The sequence below is a fragment of the Myxocyprinus asiaticus genome, chromosome 6 (assembly GCF_019703515.2).
Source record: "Myxocyprinus asiaticus isolate MX2 ecotype Aquarium Trade chromosome 6, UBuf_Myxa_2, whole genome shotgun sequence".
In the NCBI taxonomy this organism is placed as follows: Eukaryota; Metazoa; Chordata; class Actinopteri; order Cypriniformes; family Catostomidae; genus Myxocyprinus; species Myxocyprinus asiaticus.
The window spans coordinates 45,410,424-45,432,674 of NC_059349.1; the positions used below are offsets into that span (position 1 = coordinate 45,410,424).

General features: G+C 39.8%; 1 protein-coding gene across 2 annotated transcripts in view; it reads left to right on the forward strand.

The window, feature by feature from the left end:
- The first annotated feature begins 1,206 nt into the window (after positions 1 to 1,206).
- Positions 1,207 to 22,251, forward strand: part of ece2a (endothelin converting enzyme 2a) — a 113,913-nt gene continuing 92,868 nt past the window's right edge. The window contains exons 1-3 of one of the 2 annotated variants that reach the window (XM_051699481.1): positions 1,207 to 1,370; positions 1,630 to 1,793; positions 20,423 to 20,440. In XM_051699481.1, coding sequence (XP_051555441.1) covers positions 1,634 to 1,793; positions 20,423 to 20,440 — 178 coding nt within the window. In that variant the 5' untranslated portion in view covers positions 1,207 to 1,370; positions 1,630 to 1,633. Of the gene's footprint in view, positions 1,371 to 1,615; positions 1,794 to 20,422; positions 20,441 to 22,251 lie in introns of both variants that reach the window. The other variant, XM_051699482.1, reaches the window with a different exon arrangement.

Genomic DNA, 22,251 nt, shown 5'->3' on the forward strand with positions numbered 1-22,251 from the left:
CGGTCCACTCACGGAGGATATGTGAAACCGGCGTTAGGGACTTATAATCTTGTTACCTAAAGAAGTTCTGTCTGAATAGAATTTTAATGAGTTCACCACTTTACCATCATCATTAGCGAACATTAGAACAACAATACATGCAAAGTTACAATCTGAAATGGTGCAGATTAATCCAATTCCCCGGCGATAACAGTTTTTATGGGCAATTAGAATGCAAAACAACGAAGCACTGTTACTGGTTTTTACAACACATATAGCATCTATGCACTACTTTATGATTTTGTTTGTTTGACAAAATATGCTTTTCCCCTCAGAATAACCTGCTTTTAACTTGACAACATTAGTATCACATCTTGTAAGACAGACAATATTTAATACCACTTTAAAGGGATAGTTCACCCAAAAATTCTGTCATCATTTACTAACCCTCATGCCATCCCAGATGTGTATGAATTTCTTTCTTCTGCAGAACACAAACAAGGATTTTTAGAAGAATATCTCAGCTCTGTAGGTCCATACAATGCAAGTGAATCGGTAATAAAACTTTGAAATTCCAAAAGCACATAAAAGCAGCATAAAAGTAATCCGACCTCAGTGGTTAAATCGATATCTTCAGAAGTAATATGATAGGTGTGGGTGAGAAACAGATCAATATTTAAGTCCTTTTTTACTTTCAAACTCCACATTCTTCTTCTTTTGTTTTTGGCGATTTGCATTCTTCATGTATACTACTGGGCAGGGAGGAGAATTTATAGTAAAAAAGGACTTAAATACTGATCTGTTTCTCACCCACACCTATCATATCACTTCTGAAGACAAAGACTTAACCACTTGAGTTGTTTGGATTATTTTTATGCTGCCTTTATGGGAATTTTAGAACTTAAAAATGTTGGTACCCATTCACTTTCATTGTGAGGACATACAGAGCTGAAATATTCTTTTAAAAATCTTCGTTTGTGTTCAGCCGAAGATTATGCTATATGAATAAATATAAAATAAATATAAATATGCATATGAAATATGAGGTGAATTCTCAATTTTCAGTGGTTATTTAAAAACTGAAATTTTAAGCCAGTTTTAATAGATTTATCAACGCAGAGGGAAATATTTCCCGAAGTCCTGAATAACAAATTCCTGCATTTTTATTGAACTTTTATTTTGACAGGACTGTGTTAAACTGTATCATGATGAGCACGAGGTCAGAGTTCATGAGAAAAAACGCGTGGATCGTGTTGTTAGACTCAAAGCACACATAGACCTCCTTTTAATAATATAAATACCTGCAAGTTTCCTGCGTTTATTTTATTCAGTTTATCATGTGCACATGATTGAATTAATAGTGAAACGATTGAATTCCTCGGAATAAACTGGTAAGCGCATACCTATGTTTATTATAGAGTTTGACAGTTGACGCGGTTTAAACAGATCAAAGAAGCATTTAACGAAATCAATGTTTCAGATAAAATTAATATTATTCTAAAATATTTGTAAAGCCATAGACCAAATCTGTTATATTGACACTTCTGGGTTTGTCTTGTAGCAATTTACATACACAACACAAAGTTGCAGTGAACTTTAACAAGTGTTCATGAAATAATAATCTTGATTATTTTAGTTTGTTTTTAATAGAAAGATGGAGTATTTACCGGAGTCAAACGCGAGATATAAAGATGTGGATTACTGGGACGAGCGGTACCGGACGGAGAAGCGCTTCGAGTGGTTCGGAGACTTCACCAAATTCGAGCATCTACTAAAGGAGCATGTGGAGGTGGAAGAAGACATTTTGATGCTTGGTAGGTGAGCCGTTAACTCCATAATAAAAATTGACATTTCTTTTTGTAGCCTCTTTAAAATGTTCAATTCGATCGGTTAATGATATTATCCTTGCATCTGTAGAGTTGAGCCAAAGACAGTTTTGCCCGAGACGGACCACTTGAAATAAAATTAATGGGAGAAATTGCAACGCCCAATATAGCGGATGTAGAAAAGGAAGTCCCGCCTTACACGTAAAAGTGTCCCAAATGACGCACTATACACTATGCACTTACAGTATACACCGTACACTCAGCCATGTAGTGTATGAATTTTCAAAGTGTAGTATAGTCACAAATGGAACACTTAATTATTTATTTTTTTACTGCACAAAGCATTTGCTGTTTAACAGCTGACGGAAGTGATGTTTCAAATGCATGCGATGTGTTGCTGCCTCAGTTCGGTTCAACACTTGTATCTCAAACAACGTACATACAGCATGGGTTGATGGTAAAGCATTCAACTTACAGTCTTCACTGAAGTTTTGCTAGTTGCTACATTCTTCATTATTTACAACTGATTTGTCAGACCAGCAATGCAGCCAGATAACTCCACCCCTTCCGCTACTTACAGCAAGCATTGAGTGCATGAAGTGTCCATCATTCCACACTCTTATTTAAGTTGAAGAAGTGCATCATCTGGGTACTCGTAGTACACTTTTTTTCGTTGCATAATTTTGATGTTAACATACTACTCGCAATACTTACACATCAATATGCCCTAGAATAGAGCAGAAGTGTGCTGTTTGGGACGTAGGTAATCAGTTTTTAGATACAGACATTGCCTGTCCATCAACTCGAGAACGCGCATGCACATTAGCTGGACCAGCCTGAAAAATAGAAGAGAGCTAAAGAAACACAATTTCTGATGATGTTGTTGTTAGATTTAACTGCTGACTTGAAATACATTTGAAGTCAGAAGTTTACATACACCTTGGCCAAATACATTTAAACTCAGTTTTTCACAATTCCTGACATTTAATCGTAGAAAACATTCCCTGTCTTAGGTCAGTTAGGATCACTGCTTTATTTTAAGAATGTGAAATGTCAGAATAATAGTAGAGAGAACGATTTATTTCAGCTTTTATTTCTTTCATCACATTCCCAGTGGGTCAGAAGTTTACATACAATTTGTTAGTATTTGGTAGCATTGCCTTTAAATTGTTTAACTTGGGTCAAACGTTTTGGGTACCCTTCCACAAGCTTCTCACAATAAGTTTCTAGAATTTTTGCCCATTCCTCCAGACAGAACTGGTGTAACTGAGCCAGGTTTGTTGGCCTCCTTGCTCGCACATGCTTTTTCAGTTCTGCCCACAAATCGGATTGAGGTCAGGGCTCTGTGATGGCCACTCCAATACCTTGACTTTGTTGTCCTCAAGCCATTTTGCCACAACTTTAGAGGTATGCTTGGGGTCATTGTCCATTTGGAAGACCCATTTGCGACCAAGCATTAACTTCATGGCTGATGTCTTGAGATGTTGCTTCAATATATCCACATAATTTTCCTTCCTCATGATTCCATCTATTTTGTGAAGTGCACCAGTCCCTCCTGCAGCAAAACACCCACACAACATGATGCTGCCACCCCCATGCTTCACGGTTGGGATGGTGTTCTTTGGCTTGCAAGCCTCACCCTTTTTCCTCCAAACATAACGATGGTCATTATGGCCAAACTGTTCAATTTTTGTTTCATCAGACCAGAAGATCTTTGTCCCCATGTGCACTTGCAAACTGTAATCTGGCTTTTTTATGGTGGTTTTAGAGCAGTGGCTTCTTCCTTGCTGAGCAACCTTTCAGGTTATGTCGATATAGGACTCGTTTTACTGTGGATATAGATACTTGTCTACCTGTTTCCTCCAGCATCTTCACAAGGTCCTTTTATTTTGTTCTGGGACTGATTTGCACTTTTCGCACCAAAATACGTTCATCTCAAGGAGACAGAATGCGTCTCCTTCCTGAGCGGCATGATGGCTGTGTGGTCCCATGGTGTTTATACTTGCGTACTATTGAATACAGATGAACGTGGTACCTTCAGGCATTTGGAAATTGCTCCCAAGGATGAAACAGACTTGTTGGAGGTCCACAATTTTTTTTCTGCGGTCTTGGCTGATTTCTTTTGATTTTCCCATGATATCAAGCAAAGAGGCACTGAGTTTGAAGGTAGGCCTTAAAATACATCCACACCCAATTCAGTACACCTCCTAGCAGAAGCTAATTTTCTTAGCTTGACGTCATTTTCTGGAATTTTCCAAGCTGTTTAAAGGCACAGTTAACTTAGAATATGTAAACTTCTGACCCGTTGGAATTGTGATAGTCAATTTTAAAGTGAAACAATCTGTCTGTAAACAATTGTTGGAAAAATTTGTCTTGTCATGCGCAAAGTAGATGTCCTAAACTACTTGCCAGAACTGTAGTTTGGTAATATTAAATCTGTGGAGTGGTTAAAAATTAGTTTTAATGACTTCAACCTAAGTATATGTAAACTTCTGACTTAAACTGTATGTTTTTTAATTGTATACTTGATCAACCATTTTGGAGATTTCTGTCTTTCCTCATTCAAGTAGATAGGAGCGGTACTTTTATGTTGCTTATATCAATAGAAAATAGCTGCCCGGGAGCATTCCATAGATGTCCGCCGAGTGGACTGACTTGCCTTGAAAAGGACTTTGGTTAAGTGCTCACATCTCTAGATGTGAGCTCCAGGGGGTAGCTGCACTGTTTTTGTGGGGAAAAAAATCTTTCTTACAATGTACATTAACGTGTCTCAAACATGTTCCTTGAGTAGAGTTATGTTTTAAACAGTCCTTATATTGGTTATTTAGCGGGCACTTTTTTATACTTCGCAAATTAAAGTAAACTTGCTACAGGAACAATCCCCTTGGGGTGTCCTGGGGTAAAAGGCCTGATTGAGAACTCTTTGTGTTTCCATTTTCCAAAGCACTTAACCCCAGAGGAGGTACAAAATATAGCTTAACAAACATGATCTCCCATCTTCTGGTTGGCCTGGAAGAGAAGCCCTGGTTCCTTGGTACTCAGCAGTATTCAATATTTGTACTTGCAGTTTTGCCATTTACGAGAATAATGGCAGGCAGACAAATAAAGAGCTGAATTATTTGTGTTGAATATTCTGCAGCCAATACTGGTCTTTAAATTTACTGCAACTGCAGTGCTGTAGTCCAACACTAGAGGGCAGTGTTGGACTGGCTGAATTGAATCCATTGTGTGTGATTACGTATTCAGCTGGTGGTGTATTGGAGATTAGTGTGGACCTCTGACAGGCTCTCTGAGCTCCATATCTGTTCTTCAATGCATTGACATGAGCTCTCATTCCCCAGAGGCTGGTTCAGCCATATCTCAACCCAATTACCAATCAAACAGCCACCATTCACAAACTTGTACCGTATAAGAAATTTGCATTAGTTAAGGAGCTAGTGTGGGTCGGTGTAGAGTTTAAATTGCTGCATCATTAGAGAGAATGGGTCCTGAATATGGGGCGTGAAGCAATGCCATGGGCATACGTAACCTTGGAGTCGCAACGTAGGGATGAAGCTGAGGATGTTGTAATTTAAGATGATATAGGTGGGTTGTTTCTGGCTGAGATTATTTGAGGTTGCCAAATGAAGAGAAAATCATAATCTTTTTATGAAAATTAAAAACAGACTATTTTCAAGCATTGAGTTTAGTAAGTAAGATTAGTCTAAATCAGTGGTTCTTAACCTGGAGGTCGCGGGAAAACGTATTTTGAACAAGTGTAAAAATAGTTGCATCATGGCACCACCTACCAGCGACTAGATATAAACTAATTACTGCTTATTGCAAGACGTCACTTGGGTCTAGTAATTCATATACTTGTAGTCATCTTAGTTGGTCAGCAGATTAGTCATGGAGCGATTTCTAACTGGTGCTGATGTTAAAAAGTGTCCAACAGAAACAGAGTCAAAAGGAAAGAAATCCAAAAGCAGGAAATATGATGAAAAGAACTTGGAATATGGCTTCACTCAGTCGATGGAGATCCACAACCACAATGTGTGATTTGTGGCATTGTATCAGCGAATGAGAGCCTTAAACCGTCCAAAATGCTAAGGCACTTAAAAACTAAACATTAATCACTATAGTACAAACAAAGCCACTGGAGTTTTTCCAACGAAAACTACAAGAGCTCCATCAGAGAACTCCTTCAGAAAGCTGTTACTGTGAATGAGAGGGCTCTTCGCACCTCGTTCATTATCTCTTGGTGAGGTATTTTTTCTTACCCTCCACTAAAGGGGGGGGGGGGGTCACAAAATATTGTAATTCTTAAAAGGGGTTTGCACTTGCAAAAAAGGTCAAGAACCACTGGTCTAAATGCAGCACTGGCCCAATGTGGCAAGGGACTTTTCCAGTAACTGGCCCGAACTGGCAATAGACATGTCTGTGGTTGCAAGTTGGGTCTTGAAATTGTAATGCGTTCATTTCTGCGATTAATAGTTGACTGTTTAACATGTTAAAAAAGTAACACAATTAATGCAGTGGTGGCTTGGCGGTTAAGGCTCTGGGTTACTGACTAGATGGTCAGGGGTTCAAGCCCCAACACTGCCACAATGCCACCGTTGGGCCCTTGAGCAAGGCCCTTGACCCTATCTGCTCCAGGGGTGCCGTATCATAGCTGACCCTGCGTCTGACCCCAGCTTGGCTGGGATATGCGAAAACAGGGGCAGTGGTGGCTCAGCGGTTAAGGCTCTGGGTTACTGATCAGAACAAGCCCCAGCACCGCCAAGATGCCACTGTTGGGCACTTGACTTGCCTTGAGCAAGGCCCTTGACCCTATCTGCTCCAGCCATTGTGTGGAGCAGTGCACGCTTAGGGCCGAAACATGCTCTACACAAGTACGTAAACGCAGACGCACCTTACAACGCACTCGATTTCATGTGTCGTTCCATTCTGAAATGTGTCAGACCGCAATTCATAATTTAATGCAACTACTCGTTGCGTTCTCAGTGGTACCACAGGGAGCTCTATAGCAAGGTTAGTGTGAATTGTCCACTTCGACATGGTTTTCTCTTTCAACTCAACTACTGTCATGGTGGAGCAACAGTTTGAAGAGAATATTGCTGAGTTAAATTCAATATATTTATATCAACTTGCCAGAATAATAACACATCTAATTTAATGGCACAAACGTTTAAAGGTAACTCTATCACCCCCTTGAGCACACACCGTTGTCTCATGTGCCTCACCTGTGATCATTGACAAATGGAATGTAATCATCTTTATGTAACACTCCAGACGATGTTCCCTTACTACTGAATTGCTGCTAAAATACTTAGGGTGGGTGGTATTCTCTAAGTTTTTTTTTTTTTTTTGTCATATGATTGTGAAATGTTCTCTCTTGAATCGATCTAGTTCGGTCTTTCGCAGTCCTTTTTTCCCCACACTGTGTGTGTTTGTGTGTAACATGTCTAATGGAACAGGGTAGAATTGGATTATTTATTTCATTTTTTACAGGCTTAAGGATATTGCTTTCTCTTCTTGCTCCAACTCAGAATTGCCACAACAACATAAGTGTCCTCCCTTACCTATAATGGGCTGGCTGAGCAAGCTGTTAAGGATGTGTGTGGGGGGCCTGGGTAGCTCAGCGAGTATTGACGCTGACTACCACCCCTGGAGACGTGAGTTCGAATCCAGGGTGTGCTGAGTGACTCCAGCCAGGTCTCCTAAGCAACTAAATTGGCCCGGTTGCTAGGGAGGGTAGAGTCACATGGGGTAACCTCTTCGTGGTCACGATTAGCGGTCCTCGCTTTCAATGGGGCATGTGGTAAATTGTGCGTGGATCTCGGAGAATAGCATGAGCCTCCACATGCTGTGAGGCTCCGCGGTGTCATGCACAGCGAGCCATGTGATAAGATGCACGGATTGACTATCTCAGAAGTGGAGGCAACTGAGACTTGTCCTTCGCCACCCAGATTGAGGTGAGTAACTATGCCACCACAAGGACCTACTAAGTAGTGGGAACTGGGCATTCCAAATTGGGAGAAAAGGAGATAAAAAAAAAAAAAAAAGGGTGTGTTTGTATCTCAAGTTTCTGAGGTTGTGTAACGGGTTGTTGCATGAGGAGAGTAATGGAAGCCTGCAGTTAACGTTAGCAGATTCTATCACAGGGAGGGGCAGAGTTCAGATCCCATCCTGCATTTCTCCTATATTTGTAGATGAAGAGTGCTTTAGAGTGGCATGTCATGGAAAAATGGATTGTATTTGTCTTTGCAGTGTTGCACTCTAGACCTGTGTGGAAAAACGTTTTCAAAAAATGTTGTGGCAGTCTCCAAGCGATTGCACAGAAAACAAATGGCGGAAAATGTGTAGAGAATCCAAGTACAGGATAGAAAATAAGTACAGATTATTTCACCAACATAACTAAGAAAACAAAGGAGAATATAAAGTTCTGCCTGTGAATATGTACTGTACTTGCTAATACAAGCCTCAAATGAAACTCTGATTCTCTTTAAAAGATTTGATCTCACTTACCTAGCAAAACTTTGGCAGAATTTCATAATGACCTTTTACCTCTAGGAAGTTTACCTCAAACCAGCCAATCAGACTGGTGCTAAGTGGTTCGAGAAAGTGTTTTTCAGTTGTGGGAAATATGCATCAGACGGTTAATGACCCTGCACTCTGACCCCAGCTTAGCTGGGATATGTGAAATAAAAAAAAGAATTTCAATGTATATGTGCAAATGTATAATGTGTGATAAATAAATACAATTTAAAAAAAAAAACAAATTAATGCAAGGACTGTGAGTGGTCCGTGGCAGTGCTGTTTGAGACTATGAGCATATAAATACATATGACAACCCATGTTTAAATATGAATGCCTAATCAGTGTTTAGAAACTTAGCACAGCTATGTGGGGAATTGGTGGCCTGGGACAACAGTTAGTTTAGCAGCCTTTATACAAAAATATTTGACCACATAATGCCTGACTGATCACACTGTGAATCTGGTGACAGTAGGTCGAAAGTTCTGCTGTTGAAATCAGTCTGTTCACCTAAAATTCGAAGTACTGCCCATGCCCCCAGTGGCCAAAGCTGGAAGTGTTGTTGAACATATGGGCACGTGTGAGCTTTAGTTTCTGGTTGAAATGTCCACAGAGTGGTGCCAAAATCAAGTTGTATTTTTAGTTTTAAATGATGTAATTCAGTCAATGGGACTGCATATTTCTTAACTCTACCCAAACACCAACACCAACCCTAAACCTAAAGGCCGAAACATACTCTCTGCAAGTACATGAACGCAGATGCGAGCGATTTGCCACTGCATTGCCAACGCGTGGTCCAGTTGAACATGCTTAATGTGCGTTCTTGCGTTATCGTGGTGGGAACAAATACAGATAGAGTTACTGAAGAGCTGACAGCTCTGTTCGGGGCTACGACCGACCCGTTGCTGGATGGCCTTCTTCAGGTGTTGGTAATTAAGGAGGCTGGCAGCGGAAAGTTGTTGTGCCGCAAGCTGCGCTTCCCAGGAGAGCAAGGGCCATAAACGGGCTGCCCACTGGTCGGGAGGCAACTTCCATATCTCCACTGTCTTCTCAAAAAGGTCCAGGAAGGCCTCCGGGTCGTCGTCCAGCCCCATCTTCATTAAGGCCACGGGTGGGGTGGGTTCCGGGGAGGTTGCAGTACCAGCCCCCTCTCTGCCAATCAGGCTCCAGAGTACCTGCTGGTACTCCGCTTGTGCCTGGAGCAGGACTTGGAAATGCTGTTCCTGCTCCAGGCGTACATCCATGAGGGCTTGATGCTGACTTTGCTGGATGCTGGCGAGGGTCTTGAAGACTTCGCCCATCGGTATAGACTCCATAACGGCGTTCTCCTCCAAAGCCGGGTTTTTTCACCACTGTGAACGATCTAAGATCATAGGCAATGGAGGAGTTAGGAGACAGCGAACAGTTGAGGTGAGTACTTATTTTCTCCACACTCGGATCACACAAAATAAACACGGCTCTCAGTGGCCAACTCGAATAGGGTCTTTAACAGTGTCTCATAAAATTATACAGTTCTTGCTGCCGGTCATTTGGCCACCAGCACTTTTGAACTCTCTCGCTGGTGCTCTCTCTCCGCTCTGACGCACTCTCTCCGCCATCACTATAATTAGAGACAGGTGTTAGAGTCATCATAACCCAGGTGATGATCCTTACCACTCTCTCACTTCCACAGACCGACACATGACCACGCCCCCATGCCACAAACGCGTATTTGCGTTAAGTTATGAATATAACTTAATAGTTATGAACAACACATGAAAGTTGCAAGATGCGTTGAGCTTGAGTTGCAAGATGCGTCTGCGTTCACGTACTTGTGTAGAGTATGTTTCGGCCTTAACCGTTAGTGGAGTAAAAATTTTATTTTAGAGTGAAAATGCAACCTGCGAATAATGCTCATCATTGTTTATGTGAACATGATTACTTCGTGGTTCCCACAGAACCCCAACCCATGTCTCGCAGGTTGATCACGCAACACCCTATCTGTAGCACTAGAGGGAAAGTTTTGTCATGCTTGATGCAAAAATTTTAGATTGCCGCTTGTTAGTAATTTGGTAAGTGTGGGGTTGATTTCATGGCACATTAACTTTTTGAAGCAACATTTAAATTTCCCTGATGTTAAGAATACAATGATTTACCATTTACACACACACACCCACACAAAGGTTTTTGCTCTAACCTGATTCAGTCGTGGACAGTGGTTCCACATGTTTGAAATGAGTTTATTGACTCAAAATTACTGTGTAATCTCAACACAAACACTTTGTGTAGAAAGAACCTAGTTGAATTGGGTACACCCAACAAAAGTAGACGTGTCAATGTAACTCAAATAAATATGTTATTTCTTTATGCACTAACTAGTGAAAGTGAATCTTACTATGCTATATAAATGCTGGCTGGAAGCACTACAGAGTGTAGTTTAATAACTATGCTATGATTAGCACAACGTTTGCTCAACGAAGTGAGTGATCAATTTCATGTGCAATATCTGTCCTTATTGTGAGCTCAAGCTCCACTCTTCAACATAATGGTAACCCCCAAAACTCCAACATAACAGAAACTCTTCTAATTCTCAACATAATAAAACATTAAACACTAACAAGTGTCCCCCTTTATATTAATCTAGCTCAAAGATACTTAAAATAACACTTAATTTTAGAATTTACTCTCCCTATCGAGTCCCATACAGAGCATGATGGGAAATGGAAATCCCCTGCCCAGTTTCATCGATACTACAAAAAGTATTCATGTAGTCTCAATTCAAATGGATCAAGTAAACTTCCGTTTTACAAATTTAAATGGATGGAACGCAATAAAATCAATTCGTGACAAGAATTTTGTAGCTTTAGTTCATTTTAAATAGGTAAATTGAACAAACAGCAAAAACCCTTTTTTAAGTGTAGAATCTGGGATTCCAGGAGTGCCGTGTAATAATTTTGCAAATCCGTGTGTGTAAGTATCTGTATTTCTGGTATGTGTTCTAAAGTGTTTTATTTTTATTTATTTATTTTTATTATTTTTTTCACTCACTCAGTGGGCAAACTCTCATTCATTAGAGGCATTGCTGACAGAAGGGAAAGAGCACAGAGAGAGAGAGAGAAGGAGGGAGGTGAGAGGGTGATCTTTGAAGTGTCCGTGACAGCTCATATGAGCAAACCATCTGCAGGGTACCCCCCATGTACACACATTCTCTCTCTTTCTCTCTCTCTTTCTCTCTCTCCCTCGGTTGCTATTGGTTGCACTGCCATAACCCCACTGCAGAATAGAACGAGGTAACAAAGAACGAGGAACGAGAGAAGCATTCAAATATCTTTTGTTTTGCGCTAAAACGATCACATTGCAACTACAAAGAAATCCTGAGGAGTTTGTGGGAACCGATTGTTAAATGAACGGCTCTGAATTGAGACTTTAAAATGAACTTGTGAGTCACAATTGGACAGAATGAGTGTGAATCAGCATGCTAGTTCACACTGCAAGCCTGGTTTCTTTTTTCCCTGCTCTCGGCATTCATTACCCCTCTGAGACACGTAACGTGTGCTGAACCAGGACTGCGTTACGATGACGGCGAGGTCCAGCTCAGCTGCAGCTGTGTGCAAAATACATCATACTTTTTGAATGAATGAATCAATGAAAGGCTGAATGAGGGAGCAAATGAATGAAAGGTGGGGGAAGGGAGGGCTGCGGTAGTATGCGGTATCCCCTCGGCCCTGCCTGCCCTTTTTTGTTCTTCCTCCCTCTCGTCCTGTCATCTGATTGGCTGAGAGGATGCTGCTGGAAGTTACTGCAGTCATGTGGGGGTTACCCCCCAACCCATCATCACAACTGCTGCAGTTTATGAATGTAAGTTGGAAAAACTGAATGAAAATATGTGTTTCATTTAAGAGAGATGTGTGTTTGAGTGTGTTGTCATATTTTGTTCTGATTAAATTGAAAAAGTCTGTTTTGGTTATATGAATGTAATTTGTACACCATATATGCATAAGACCCACTTCAATAAATGAGGTAATCAAATTAAGTGTGCTTGAGTGTGTTTGATCATTTTGTTCTCATTAAATGGGAATATCTGCTCTGTTTTGGTTATATCAATATATTTAGTTTGTATACTGTGTATGCATAAGACCAGTTGTGTTTCTTGATATTGTGTGTTACACATGATCTGGTAAAAATTGGTAATTTTTTGGTAGTTGCTGTAAGTGTACAGTATGTGTGTTCACATGGAAATTTGTTCAGTTATATAAATACATTTTTAATAAATACTGTATAAGACCTGTAATGTTTGTGTCATTATGTGTGTGAGCTTGTAAAAATTATAATTTTTGATAGCTAAATGTGTGTGTGCTGTGTTTGGCATTGTAGAAAATCTGTGTTTTTGTGTTGGACCTCTGAATGTGTTGCTTATTTGTTTGCAGTTCAGAAGGAATGTGCCTTCCTTTCTCCTCTTTTCTCTCTGATACTCGTGTCTGGAATATTAACTGGGTTACCCGGGCAACAGGCTCAGATGATAGATGGGCTCTCCTTCGATAAATGGGCCAGTGGATGCACACGGAAGAACACTGCTTGTGTATGTGTGATTTATGAAAGGGTTTGTTTTAAGCCTATACCTAATAACCACACACTCCTGCATGATTCCTATATCCATATGGACTTGACCAATCAATGCTGGCTCACATGATTGTTTATTTCCAGCATAATTTTCTCTCTTAGGTCAATTTTTATTAAGTCGCATATACACTGTTAGAGGCTCTCTTCTGAAACTTTTCATTTGCACAGCACATAATCACACAGCTTTCACCTCAGCTTATGAATAAGACATCAGTCCTTCTCTTCTTTGGATCTGTATGAAAAAAAAAAAACAGATGCCATGAAAGTTAATATTTTTTGAGGCTAACATCTCCTTTTATGTTCCACGGAGGAAAGAAAGTCATACGGGTTTGCAACAACAATAGGGTTTCCGTTAAAACGAGTCACCCGTCATTTTTGGGTTTCTGTTTAACCCTGCATTGAACGGAAATATTACACTGATATTTAATATCCACTTAGGGAAGTGTTTGTGTGTGAATGTGCAAGAACTGGAAGTTCTCTGGAGGTGTTTGAGGGCACAGATGGAGTTCGTCCACAGGAAGTGAGTGCTCATCTTCTGTCCTCCTGACACATTTTCATGCTTACTAACAGACAGGAGAACATCTCTATAGCTAAAAAATAGCAGTAATATGTGTGTGTAGGAATTTGTGTTGTGTTATGTGTTACATCACACACATTGCTATGTGTTGATCTAGATGTGAAAAAGGTGTGTGAAACTGCAAGTGTTTCTGTCACGACTGACTTGTGAGTTTCAACATATTAGTGCAGTGTGATATTGAAACAAATGAAAATGTTATGCAAAGCAGACTTGTTAGATTCAATTTTATTTGATTGTTAAAATCTGCAACTACTCTATTAAAACACTATATTTATGTGTGCCCACGGGTGCTGAAGAAGAGCGTTTTCTTTTCTCTCTCTCTCCCCTCTCTCTCCGTCTATCCTGCTCACTCTTTCTTTCCCCTCTCCCTCTCTTCGTCCCTCTCAGATTTTCAGGAGGTGGGGAGGACCATTGGGTGGGGGAATGGCTTGAAGGGGAGGGGGGGAGGGAGTAAGCCAGTCCAGATTGTGCCCCAGCCTGAATTGGGTGGTTGGAGGAGTGTGACGAGGAGGAGGATGTGGCTGGGCCGTGAGGATGCACGCCCGGCACTGAGTTGCCTAATCAGTGGGAGGGAGATAAGGGAGGAGCTGGGGATGCCAGAGAGGGAGAGAGAGAGATGCACGTGGCCTCTGTGTGTGTGTGTGTGTGTGTGTGTGTGTGTGTGTGTGTTTTATGTTATGTTTAAGTTCCTTTGTACCATTAAAGTTTACGTTGACTGCTCAGCCGGTTCCCGCCTCCTCCTTGCCCATCTTGCGAACGTGTTACACTGTCAAACATTGGTTTCAGTGATTCATCAGCACCTTGAAGTTTACCTGTGTCACCAGAAATGCCTGGTAGGTCCCATCTCAGAGGTTCCAGGCCATCGACTTATACCCCTGGGTCAAGTCTACGTAAGTACTTCTCACGGCGCCGCTGATTGTCTTGGGTCTTTGGTTCCACCCTCGCACAGACTATCATACAAGTCTGGCAGAGGTTGTAACGCAGCTTTCACTTGGGGCCGAGTAAGCACAGGACAAGACATTTCAACTTTCAATACTTGAGTAACTCCCCGAGAACAGACCTCCAAGAAGTCTTTGTTGAAGTCTCTGACCTGTTTCGACCAATGCCAGGTAGAACACAGCTTCTTTAACATACCATTCATCTCAAAGAGACAACACCAAGCTTACAAGGACCATACAGAGTTCCAGAACGATTGACACAAGCATTAAAAGACAAAATTGTGAACATGGCATCCTCCAGTGAATAGAGCAGTCATCATTCCAAAGAAAGATGGAACACTTTGGTTATACATAGACTTTAGAAAACTTAATGCAGTGTCACAGTTTGATGCCTACCCAATGCCACATATAGATGAGTTGATTGAGAAGATTGGACAGGCTGCCTTCATAACAACATTGAATCTTTGTAAGGGGTATTGGCAGGTCCCGTTGGAAGAAAGGTCAGGGGATTTCACTGCATTTCGTAAGCCTCTGGGGTTATTCCAATTCACGACAATGCCCTTTGGTATTCATGGAGCACCTGCGACTTTTCAACGGCTCATAGACCAAGTGCTCCAGGGATGTGAGGACTGTGTAGCTGCCTACTTGGATGAAGTTGTAATTTACAGCAATGGTTGGAAAAAACATCTGCAGCATCTCCAACGTGTTCTCAGCTGCTTACAGGAAGCTGGCTTGAATAAACCTGAATAAGCACAAGTGGGCCAGAGAAGAGGCTCAGTACCTGGGATACCTTTTTGGAAGGGGAGAAATTCGGCCTTAGGTGGACAAAGTCGAAGCCATCAAAAACAGCCTGCGACCACGAACAAGAAACAAGTAAGATAATTTCTGGGGTTAGTAGGATGGTACCGAAGATTTGTTACATAGTTTGCCACCCATGCTGAACCCCTCACTAACCTTACTACCAAAGCTGCCATGAAATCCCATCGACTGGACAGATGCTTGTGAGACTGCCTTTAACACACTGCAAACGCTTTCTTGTGCAGGTTGATGCTTCCATGGTGGGTCTGGGAGCAGTGATGGCACAAAGAGATCCAGGAGAAGAGAGACCTGTCCTGTACCTCTGCTCCTACCTTGTGAATGGAAATATTCAATCATCAAGAAAGTGTTTGACCTTCAAGTGGGCCCTAGATAGCCTTCGCTATTATCTCCTAGGGCGAGAGTTCGACCTAACCACTGACCTACCTACAGACAATGAAAGATAACAACAGTCGAATTACCCAATGGTACCTGGCATTGCAACAAATTGCATTCAAATTCAATATCTATCACAAAGCAGGGAGAAAAAACATCACAGCTGATTACCTGTCCCGATTGCCATACTTGGGCAATCCAGAAGAGGAGGGGGGTGATGTGACAGGGCTCTGTCACTGGCTGTGACGGTACTCTTACTAACATTGCATACATTTAATATTTACACTTTCTTCCATGGTGATTTCTGTCTACTGGTTGATGCTATGAGTTTGCGATGTGAGCTAGTGCTTCACACATAAACATTTCATCATTCAATTTCATTCCACTACAATACACAGTTCATATTACATAAACACACACCATTGTTTGTTTAGTATTGTTTAGTGTACTTACTGTATCTATTTATCTGTCTATTTGTCTGTCTGTCTTTGTCTCATTGTCTGTGTCTACCTATCTATCTTCTATCTATCTATTGTTCTATCTATCAATGTCCTATCATTCTTTCTATCATTCTATCTAACTTCTTGTCAGTTTATTTTTCTATCTATCATTCTATCCATCTATCATTCTGTCGGTTCTTTCTATCTATCGTTCTATCGTTTCTTCTATCTATCGTTCTATCAGTTTATCATTCTATTTATCTATCTATCTGTCTCAATGTCTGTGACTATCTTTCTATTGTCCTTTTTATATATTGTTCTATCTATCTATTGTTCTTTCTATCTATCGTCCTATCGTTCTTTCTATTCATGTTCTCGTTCTTTCTATTGTCCTATCAGTCTGTTGTTCTATCATTCTATCTCATTCTATCAGTCTATCATTCTTTCTATGTATCATTTATCAGTTTATCGTTCTTTCTGTCTGTCTGTCTTTGTCTTGTTGTCTGTGACTATCTATCTATCATTCTGTTTATCGTTCTATTGTTCTTTCTGTCTATAATTCTATCAGTTTTTGTTCTATCTATCGTTCTATATATTTATTGTTCTGTTGTTCTTTCTATCTATCGTTCTAACTATCTCTCATTCTATCAGTTTATCATTCTGTCTATTTATTGTTCTGTTGTTCTTTGTCTGTTGTTCTGTCTATTGTTCTATTGTTCTCTCTATCGTTCTAACTATATCATTCTATCAGTTTATCATTCTATCTATTGTTCTGTTGTTCTTTCTATCTGTTCTATTGTTCTCTCTATCGTTCTAACTATATCATTCTATCAGTTTATCATTCTATCTATTGTTCTGTTGTTCTTTCTATCTGTTCTATTGTTCTTTCTATCGTTCTAACTATATCATTCTATCAGTTTGTTCTATCTATTTATTGTTCTATTGTTCTTTCTATCTATCGTTCTGTTGTTCTTTCTATCGTTCTGTCTATTGTTCTATTGTTCTTTATCATTCTATCTGTCGTTCCATCTATCTATTGTTCTACCTATTGTTCTCTATCATTATATTGTTTTATTATTCTTTCTCTTACATGCTGCAGTGATCTTAAAGCTGTTCTCTCCACATATAATCCAGTTTTAATGACAGTAAGAGTTAGACCCCTGTCTCCATTATGTAATCCTGTTCAGCATGCACCTCTATCCACCAGCAACTTTAGTGCTGTCTTATAAAGCATGCATGAAAGAGTCTCTCCATCACTCTTGCATTTTTCTCCCTTGTTACTGTATTTGTTTTTCTTCTTTTTATAAAGGCTCTATGTGATGGCCCTTCTCTAACAATACAGCTACAGGAAAACAGTATCTACCTTCCCTAATAAGACCTACTTTATATTTACACACACAAACAGGTGTATGTAGGGGGCGAGTCTGTGTTGGCATGGCTTTCTTTTATCTGCATGTGAATAAGTATGTGTGCTCACATGCAGAGTATTGTCTGTTGTGAGTGGATCAGGCATGGAATGATCTGTTTCCAAGCAACAGTTGCATCTGTAGAGTTCTGGTTTCTGTGTCCCGGTTCGTACCACTGCAACTTTTCCAGCATAATTCGTATTTTACCCTCAGGTCTCTCTGCAGTCTGCACGAACACTTAAGAACATTATTAAATTTTTAGTATAAAATGGTGCTTAGGACGTCAGAAGTGGGGTAGGGAATCAAATACATTTCTCTTGATCTAAACAGATGGCTGGCTTCACAGATTTAACAGCAGACATGAGCTCAAGTTAGTAAATGCTATTTGTTAGCTTTTTTTGATTTAGTTAAGGTGTCATTTCATTTAAATGTGTCAATGCCGTACATACCTATTGCAGACACCAGAGCCGATGTGTGTTATCATGCATTTTTACTATTAAGAGAGACAGTTCTTTATTTTGTTTCTTGTGTAACGATGTGCACTTTATCTGCAAATCGTTTTCAATTAAAACTTGTATAATAGATTTGATTCAAACATAGTTTTCTGAAGAAACATGGAACTTTTAAAAGGTTATTGTAAGGCAACACAAGACTTTAAAAAGGTTCTTCAGTGATATCATAATTATAAAACCCTTTTTTCTTTTTAAGAGTGTAGTTTGAGCAACTACAGTTGAAGTCAGAAGTTTACATACACTTTGGTTGAAGTCATTCAAACTAATTTTTTAACCACTCCACAGATTTTATATTAACAAACTATAGTTTGGGCAAGTCGTTTAGGACATCTACTTTGTGCATGACACAAGTCATTTTTCCAACAATTGTTTACAGATAGATTGTATCACTTTTAATTAACTATATCACAATTCCAGTAGGTTAGAATTTACATACACTAAGTTGTACTGTGCCTTTAAGCAGCTTGGAAAATTCCAGAAAATTATGTCAAGACTTTAGACAATTAGCCAATTAGCTTCTGATTTGATAATTGGAGTCAACTGGAGGTGTACCTATGGATGTATTTTAAGGCCTACCTTCAAACTCAATGCCTCTTGACATCATGGGAAAATCAAAAGAAATTAGCCAAGACCACAGAAAAAAAATGTGGACCTCTACATGTCTGGTTAATCCTTGGGTGCAATTTCCAAAAGCCTGAAGGTCCCACGTTCATCTGTACAAACTAAAGTATGCAAGTATAAACACATGGGACTATGCAGCCATCATACTTCTCAGGAAGGAGACACATTCTGTCTCCTAGAGATGAGCGTAGTTTGGTGTGAAAAGTGCAAATCAATCCCAGAACAACAGCAAAGGACTTTGTAAAGATGCTGGAGAAAACAGGTAGACAAGTATCTATATCCACAGTAAAACGAGTCCTATATCGACATAACCTGAAAGGCTGCTCAGCAAGGAAAAAGCCACTGCTCCAGGACCACCACAAAAAAGCCAGACTACAGTTTGCATGTGCGCATGGGGACAAAGATCTTACTTTTTGGAGAAATGTCCTCTGGTCTGATGAAACAAATATTGAACTGTTTGGTCATAATGACCATTATTACGTTTGGAGGAAAAAGGGTGAGGCTTGCAAGCCAAAGAACACCATCCTAACTGTGAAGCATGGGGGTGGCAGTATCATGTTGTGGGTGTGCTTTGCTGCAGGAGGGATTGGTGCACTTCACAAAATAGATGGCATCATGAGGAAATATTGAAGCAACATCTCAAGACATCAGCCAGGAAGTTGAAGCTCAGTCGCAAATGGGTCTTCTAAATGGACAATGACCCCAAGCATACCCCCAAAGCTGTGGCAAAATGGCTTAAGGACAACAAAGTCAAGGTATTGGAGTGGCCATCACAAAGCCCTGACCTCAATCCGATTTGTGGGCAGAACTGAAAAAGCATGTGCGAGCAAGGAGGCCAACAAACCTGGCTCAGTTACACCAGTTCTGTCTGGAGTAATGGGCCAAAATTCCAGCAACTTACTGTGAGAAGCTTGTGGAAGGCTAACCAAAATATTTGACCCAAGTTAAACAATTTAAAGCAATGCTACCAAATACTAACAAAGTGTATGTAAACTTCTGACCCACTGGTAATGTGATGAAAGAAATAAAAGCTGAAATAAATAATTCCTGACATTTCACATTCCTAAAATAAAGTAGTGATCCTAACTGACCTAAGACAGGCAATGTTTTCTACAATTAAATATCAGGAATTGTGAAAAATTGAGTTTAAATGTATTTGGCTAAGGTATATGTAAACTTCTGACTTCAACTGTACGTTGATCATAAGAACATAACATGACATGTAACATCAAGAGCATTTTAATCTCTTAAGAACCATATAGCCACCTCAAGAACTCTAAACAGCAAAATAGTTCTTGATATAAAGGGGTTTAGGTGAAGCAAAGAACTACTTAAAAGACTTAAAGGGATAGTTCACCCAAAAATAAGAAATTCTGTCATCATTTACTCACGTTCATGTTGTTCCAAACCTGTATGACTTTCTTTTTTCCTGTGGAACACAAAAGGAGATGTTAGGCAGAATGACAGCCTCAGTCACTATTCACTTTCATTAAATGGAAAAAAAGATACAGTGAAAGTGAATTCTGCCTAACATCTCCTTTTGTGTTCTACAGAGGAAAGTATGGGTTTCAACAACAAGAGATACAATTTTGGGTGAACTATCCCTTTAAGACTGTAATAGAACTGTTCTAGTAGCATTTCCACTTTACCACAGTTCAGCACGGTGCGATTACAAACCGTCCTGGCCCAGATTTCTCGATACGGCTAGCTAACCGTACTTAATCATGCTCAACTGTGCTGGTGGAATGGCATTAGTACGTGGCGACTCACAATTGTCAATTTACCAACACCAATGTAACTCATTTGTTTCTAGGTAGCTGGCAAAGTTCGCTATGGTGAGGTTAATCTTCATGACAGTCGGCTCACATAGACACTGCTGACTAAGTAAGTAATTCTGCTGAGATATCAGGTGCAAAGAGGTCATTGACTTTGACCTTATCTCAGTTCTAGCACTGTTCTGCAATCAGGAAATAAAGAAAAAAACTCATACTCGCACTCATCATACTGGGGTGATTGACTCTAAAATGTCTATTGAACAAATCTGATATTTGAGAAAGGTCTGATATTCTTTTTAATCTGTGTTTTGCTTTGTTTGTCAGGGCAGATTCTCACCAACTTGAGTAAGATTTTGGGGTTTAGACCGCAAAGATGTCTTATACTAAACCTGTCCTTGAGCGAAACTTTAAAGAGTTTTGCTTTAGCTGGGAAGCGATAGTGGGTGTACAGTGTTGAATTGTATGGGGTGTAAGACAGCTGAGTGTTCTGGCTGTAGATTTGATGTCTTTTGGGCTTAGAATAAAAGTAGCTCTGTTGAGTTGTTTTCCTGTGGGAGTTCAGATGCTGCCAGCGTCCTCTGCCCTTTTCAAGAAGACAACCCACACTTCCCTTCTCCCTCTCACACACACACACACACACACACACATAGGTTCTCGTCTGATAGCTTGTCTCCTATGACATTGGATTCTTTATAATCCAACAGATGGCCAGAAATGTGATTTTTAATGTTCAAATCCCCTGCAATTCTTCTGCACACATGCAATAGGACAACTCTAGAACATTCTTTCACACTCTTTGAGTGTGTGCCAGATTAACTGTGTTAGAGAGAGATCTGTTGCTCTATCACGTTCTCATCCAATCACCTTTACCTTCATTCAGCTCAGGCTTGTTTTGTTTTTTCAGTGTTTGTCGAGTGGCAGCTCTGACCGCACTGGCTTCATGAAGGTTAGGGTTGGGTACTGATACCGATTTCCCGATTTGATTCCGATTCACAAGCTCTTGGTTCGATTCTCAGCATTTGTGGCACAAAGTTGATTGCCACAAAAATTATTTTTGACTCGTCCCTGCTTTTCTTTAAAAAAAGCATAAATCAAGGTAACAGTGAGGCACAATGGAAGTGAATGGGGCCAGTTTTATGAGGGTTTAAATGCAGACATGTGACACTTATAATTTAATAAAAGCATTTACATTAATTCATCTGTTAAAACTCATGTATTATTTGAGCTGTAAAGTTGTTTAAATCAGTGGTTCTCAAACTTTTTCAGCATGAGGCCCCCCTTGTGTAGGGTGCATCCCTTTGTGGCCCCCCAAAGAAAATTCATGACACAAAACAATCTCAAACTTACAATTTATTTAAACCAAAAACATATTAAATTATACAATGCTGAACATCAATTCTGTTGGTTGGTACCCTTATTTCTATGATGTTTGATTACACAGAATTTATGATAAATTCTGTATTTCATAAAATGGAACAGATCGTCATAAAACTGATTTGACAGTTAGAAATAGTATTGTATTGAAAATGATACTTTCAGAAATGTTTGTTTTGGAAAAGTGCAACAAAAGTGAATAATATTGAACATTAATTTACTATTTCCATAGTAGATGAATATTGAACATTTAATTTACATATATTTAATCAGAATTTGCATTAAACCCATTACATTTTGATGTGGTAATAAAATAAGCTTTTTTAAGCACTGTAGTTAAATGTCAGTGGCTCAGTGGTTTTGTTTGCAACTTGGACTGCATATCTGAAGGTTTTTTTTTTGTTAGGTTTTTTTTGCCATGAAAAAAATAAAAAATGTCTGCTCAAAAAGAAAAAGCTTTAAGGGGGGCCTTACATCTGTTGCAGGGCTTCCTGTTC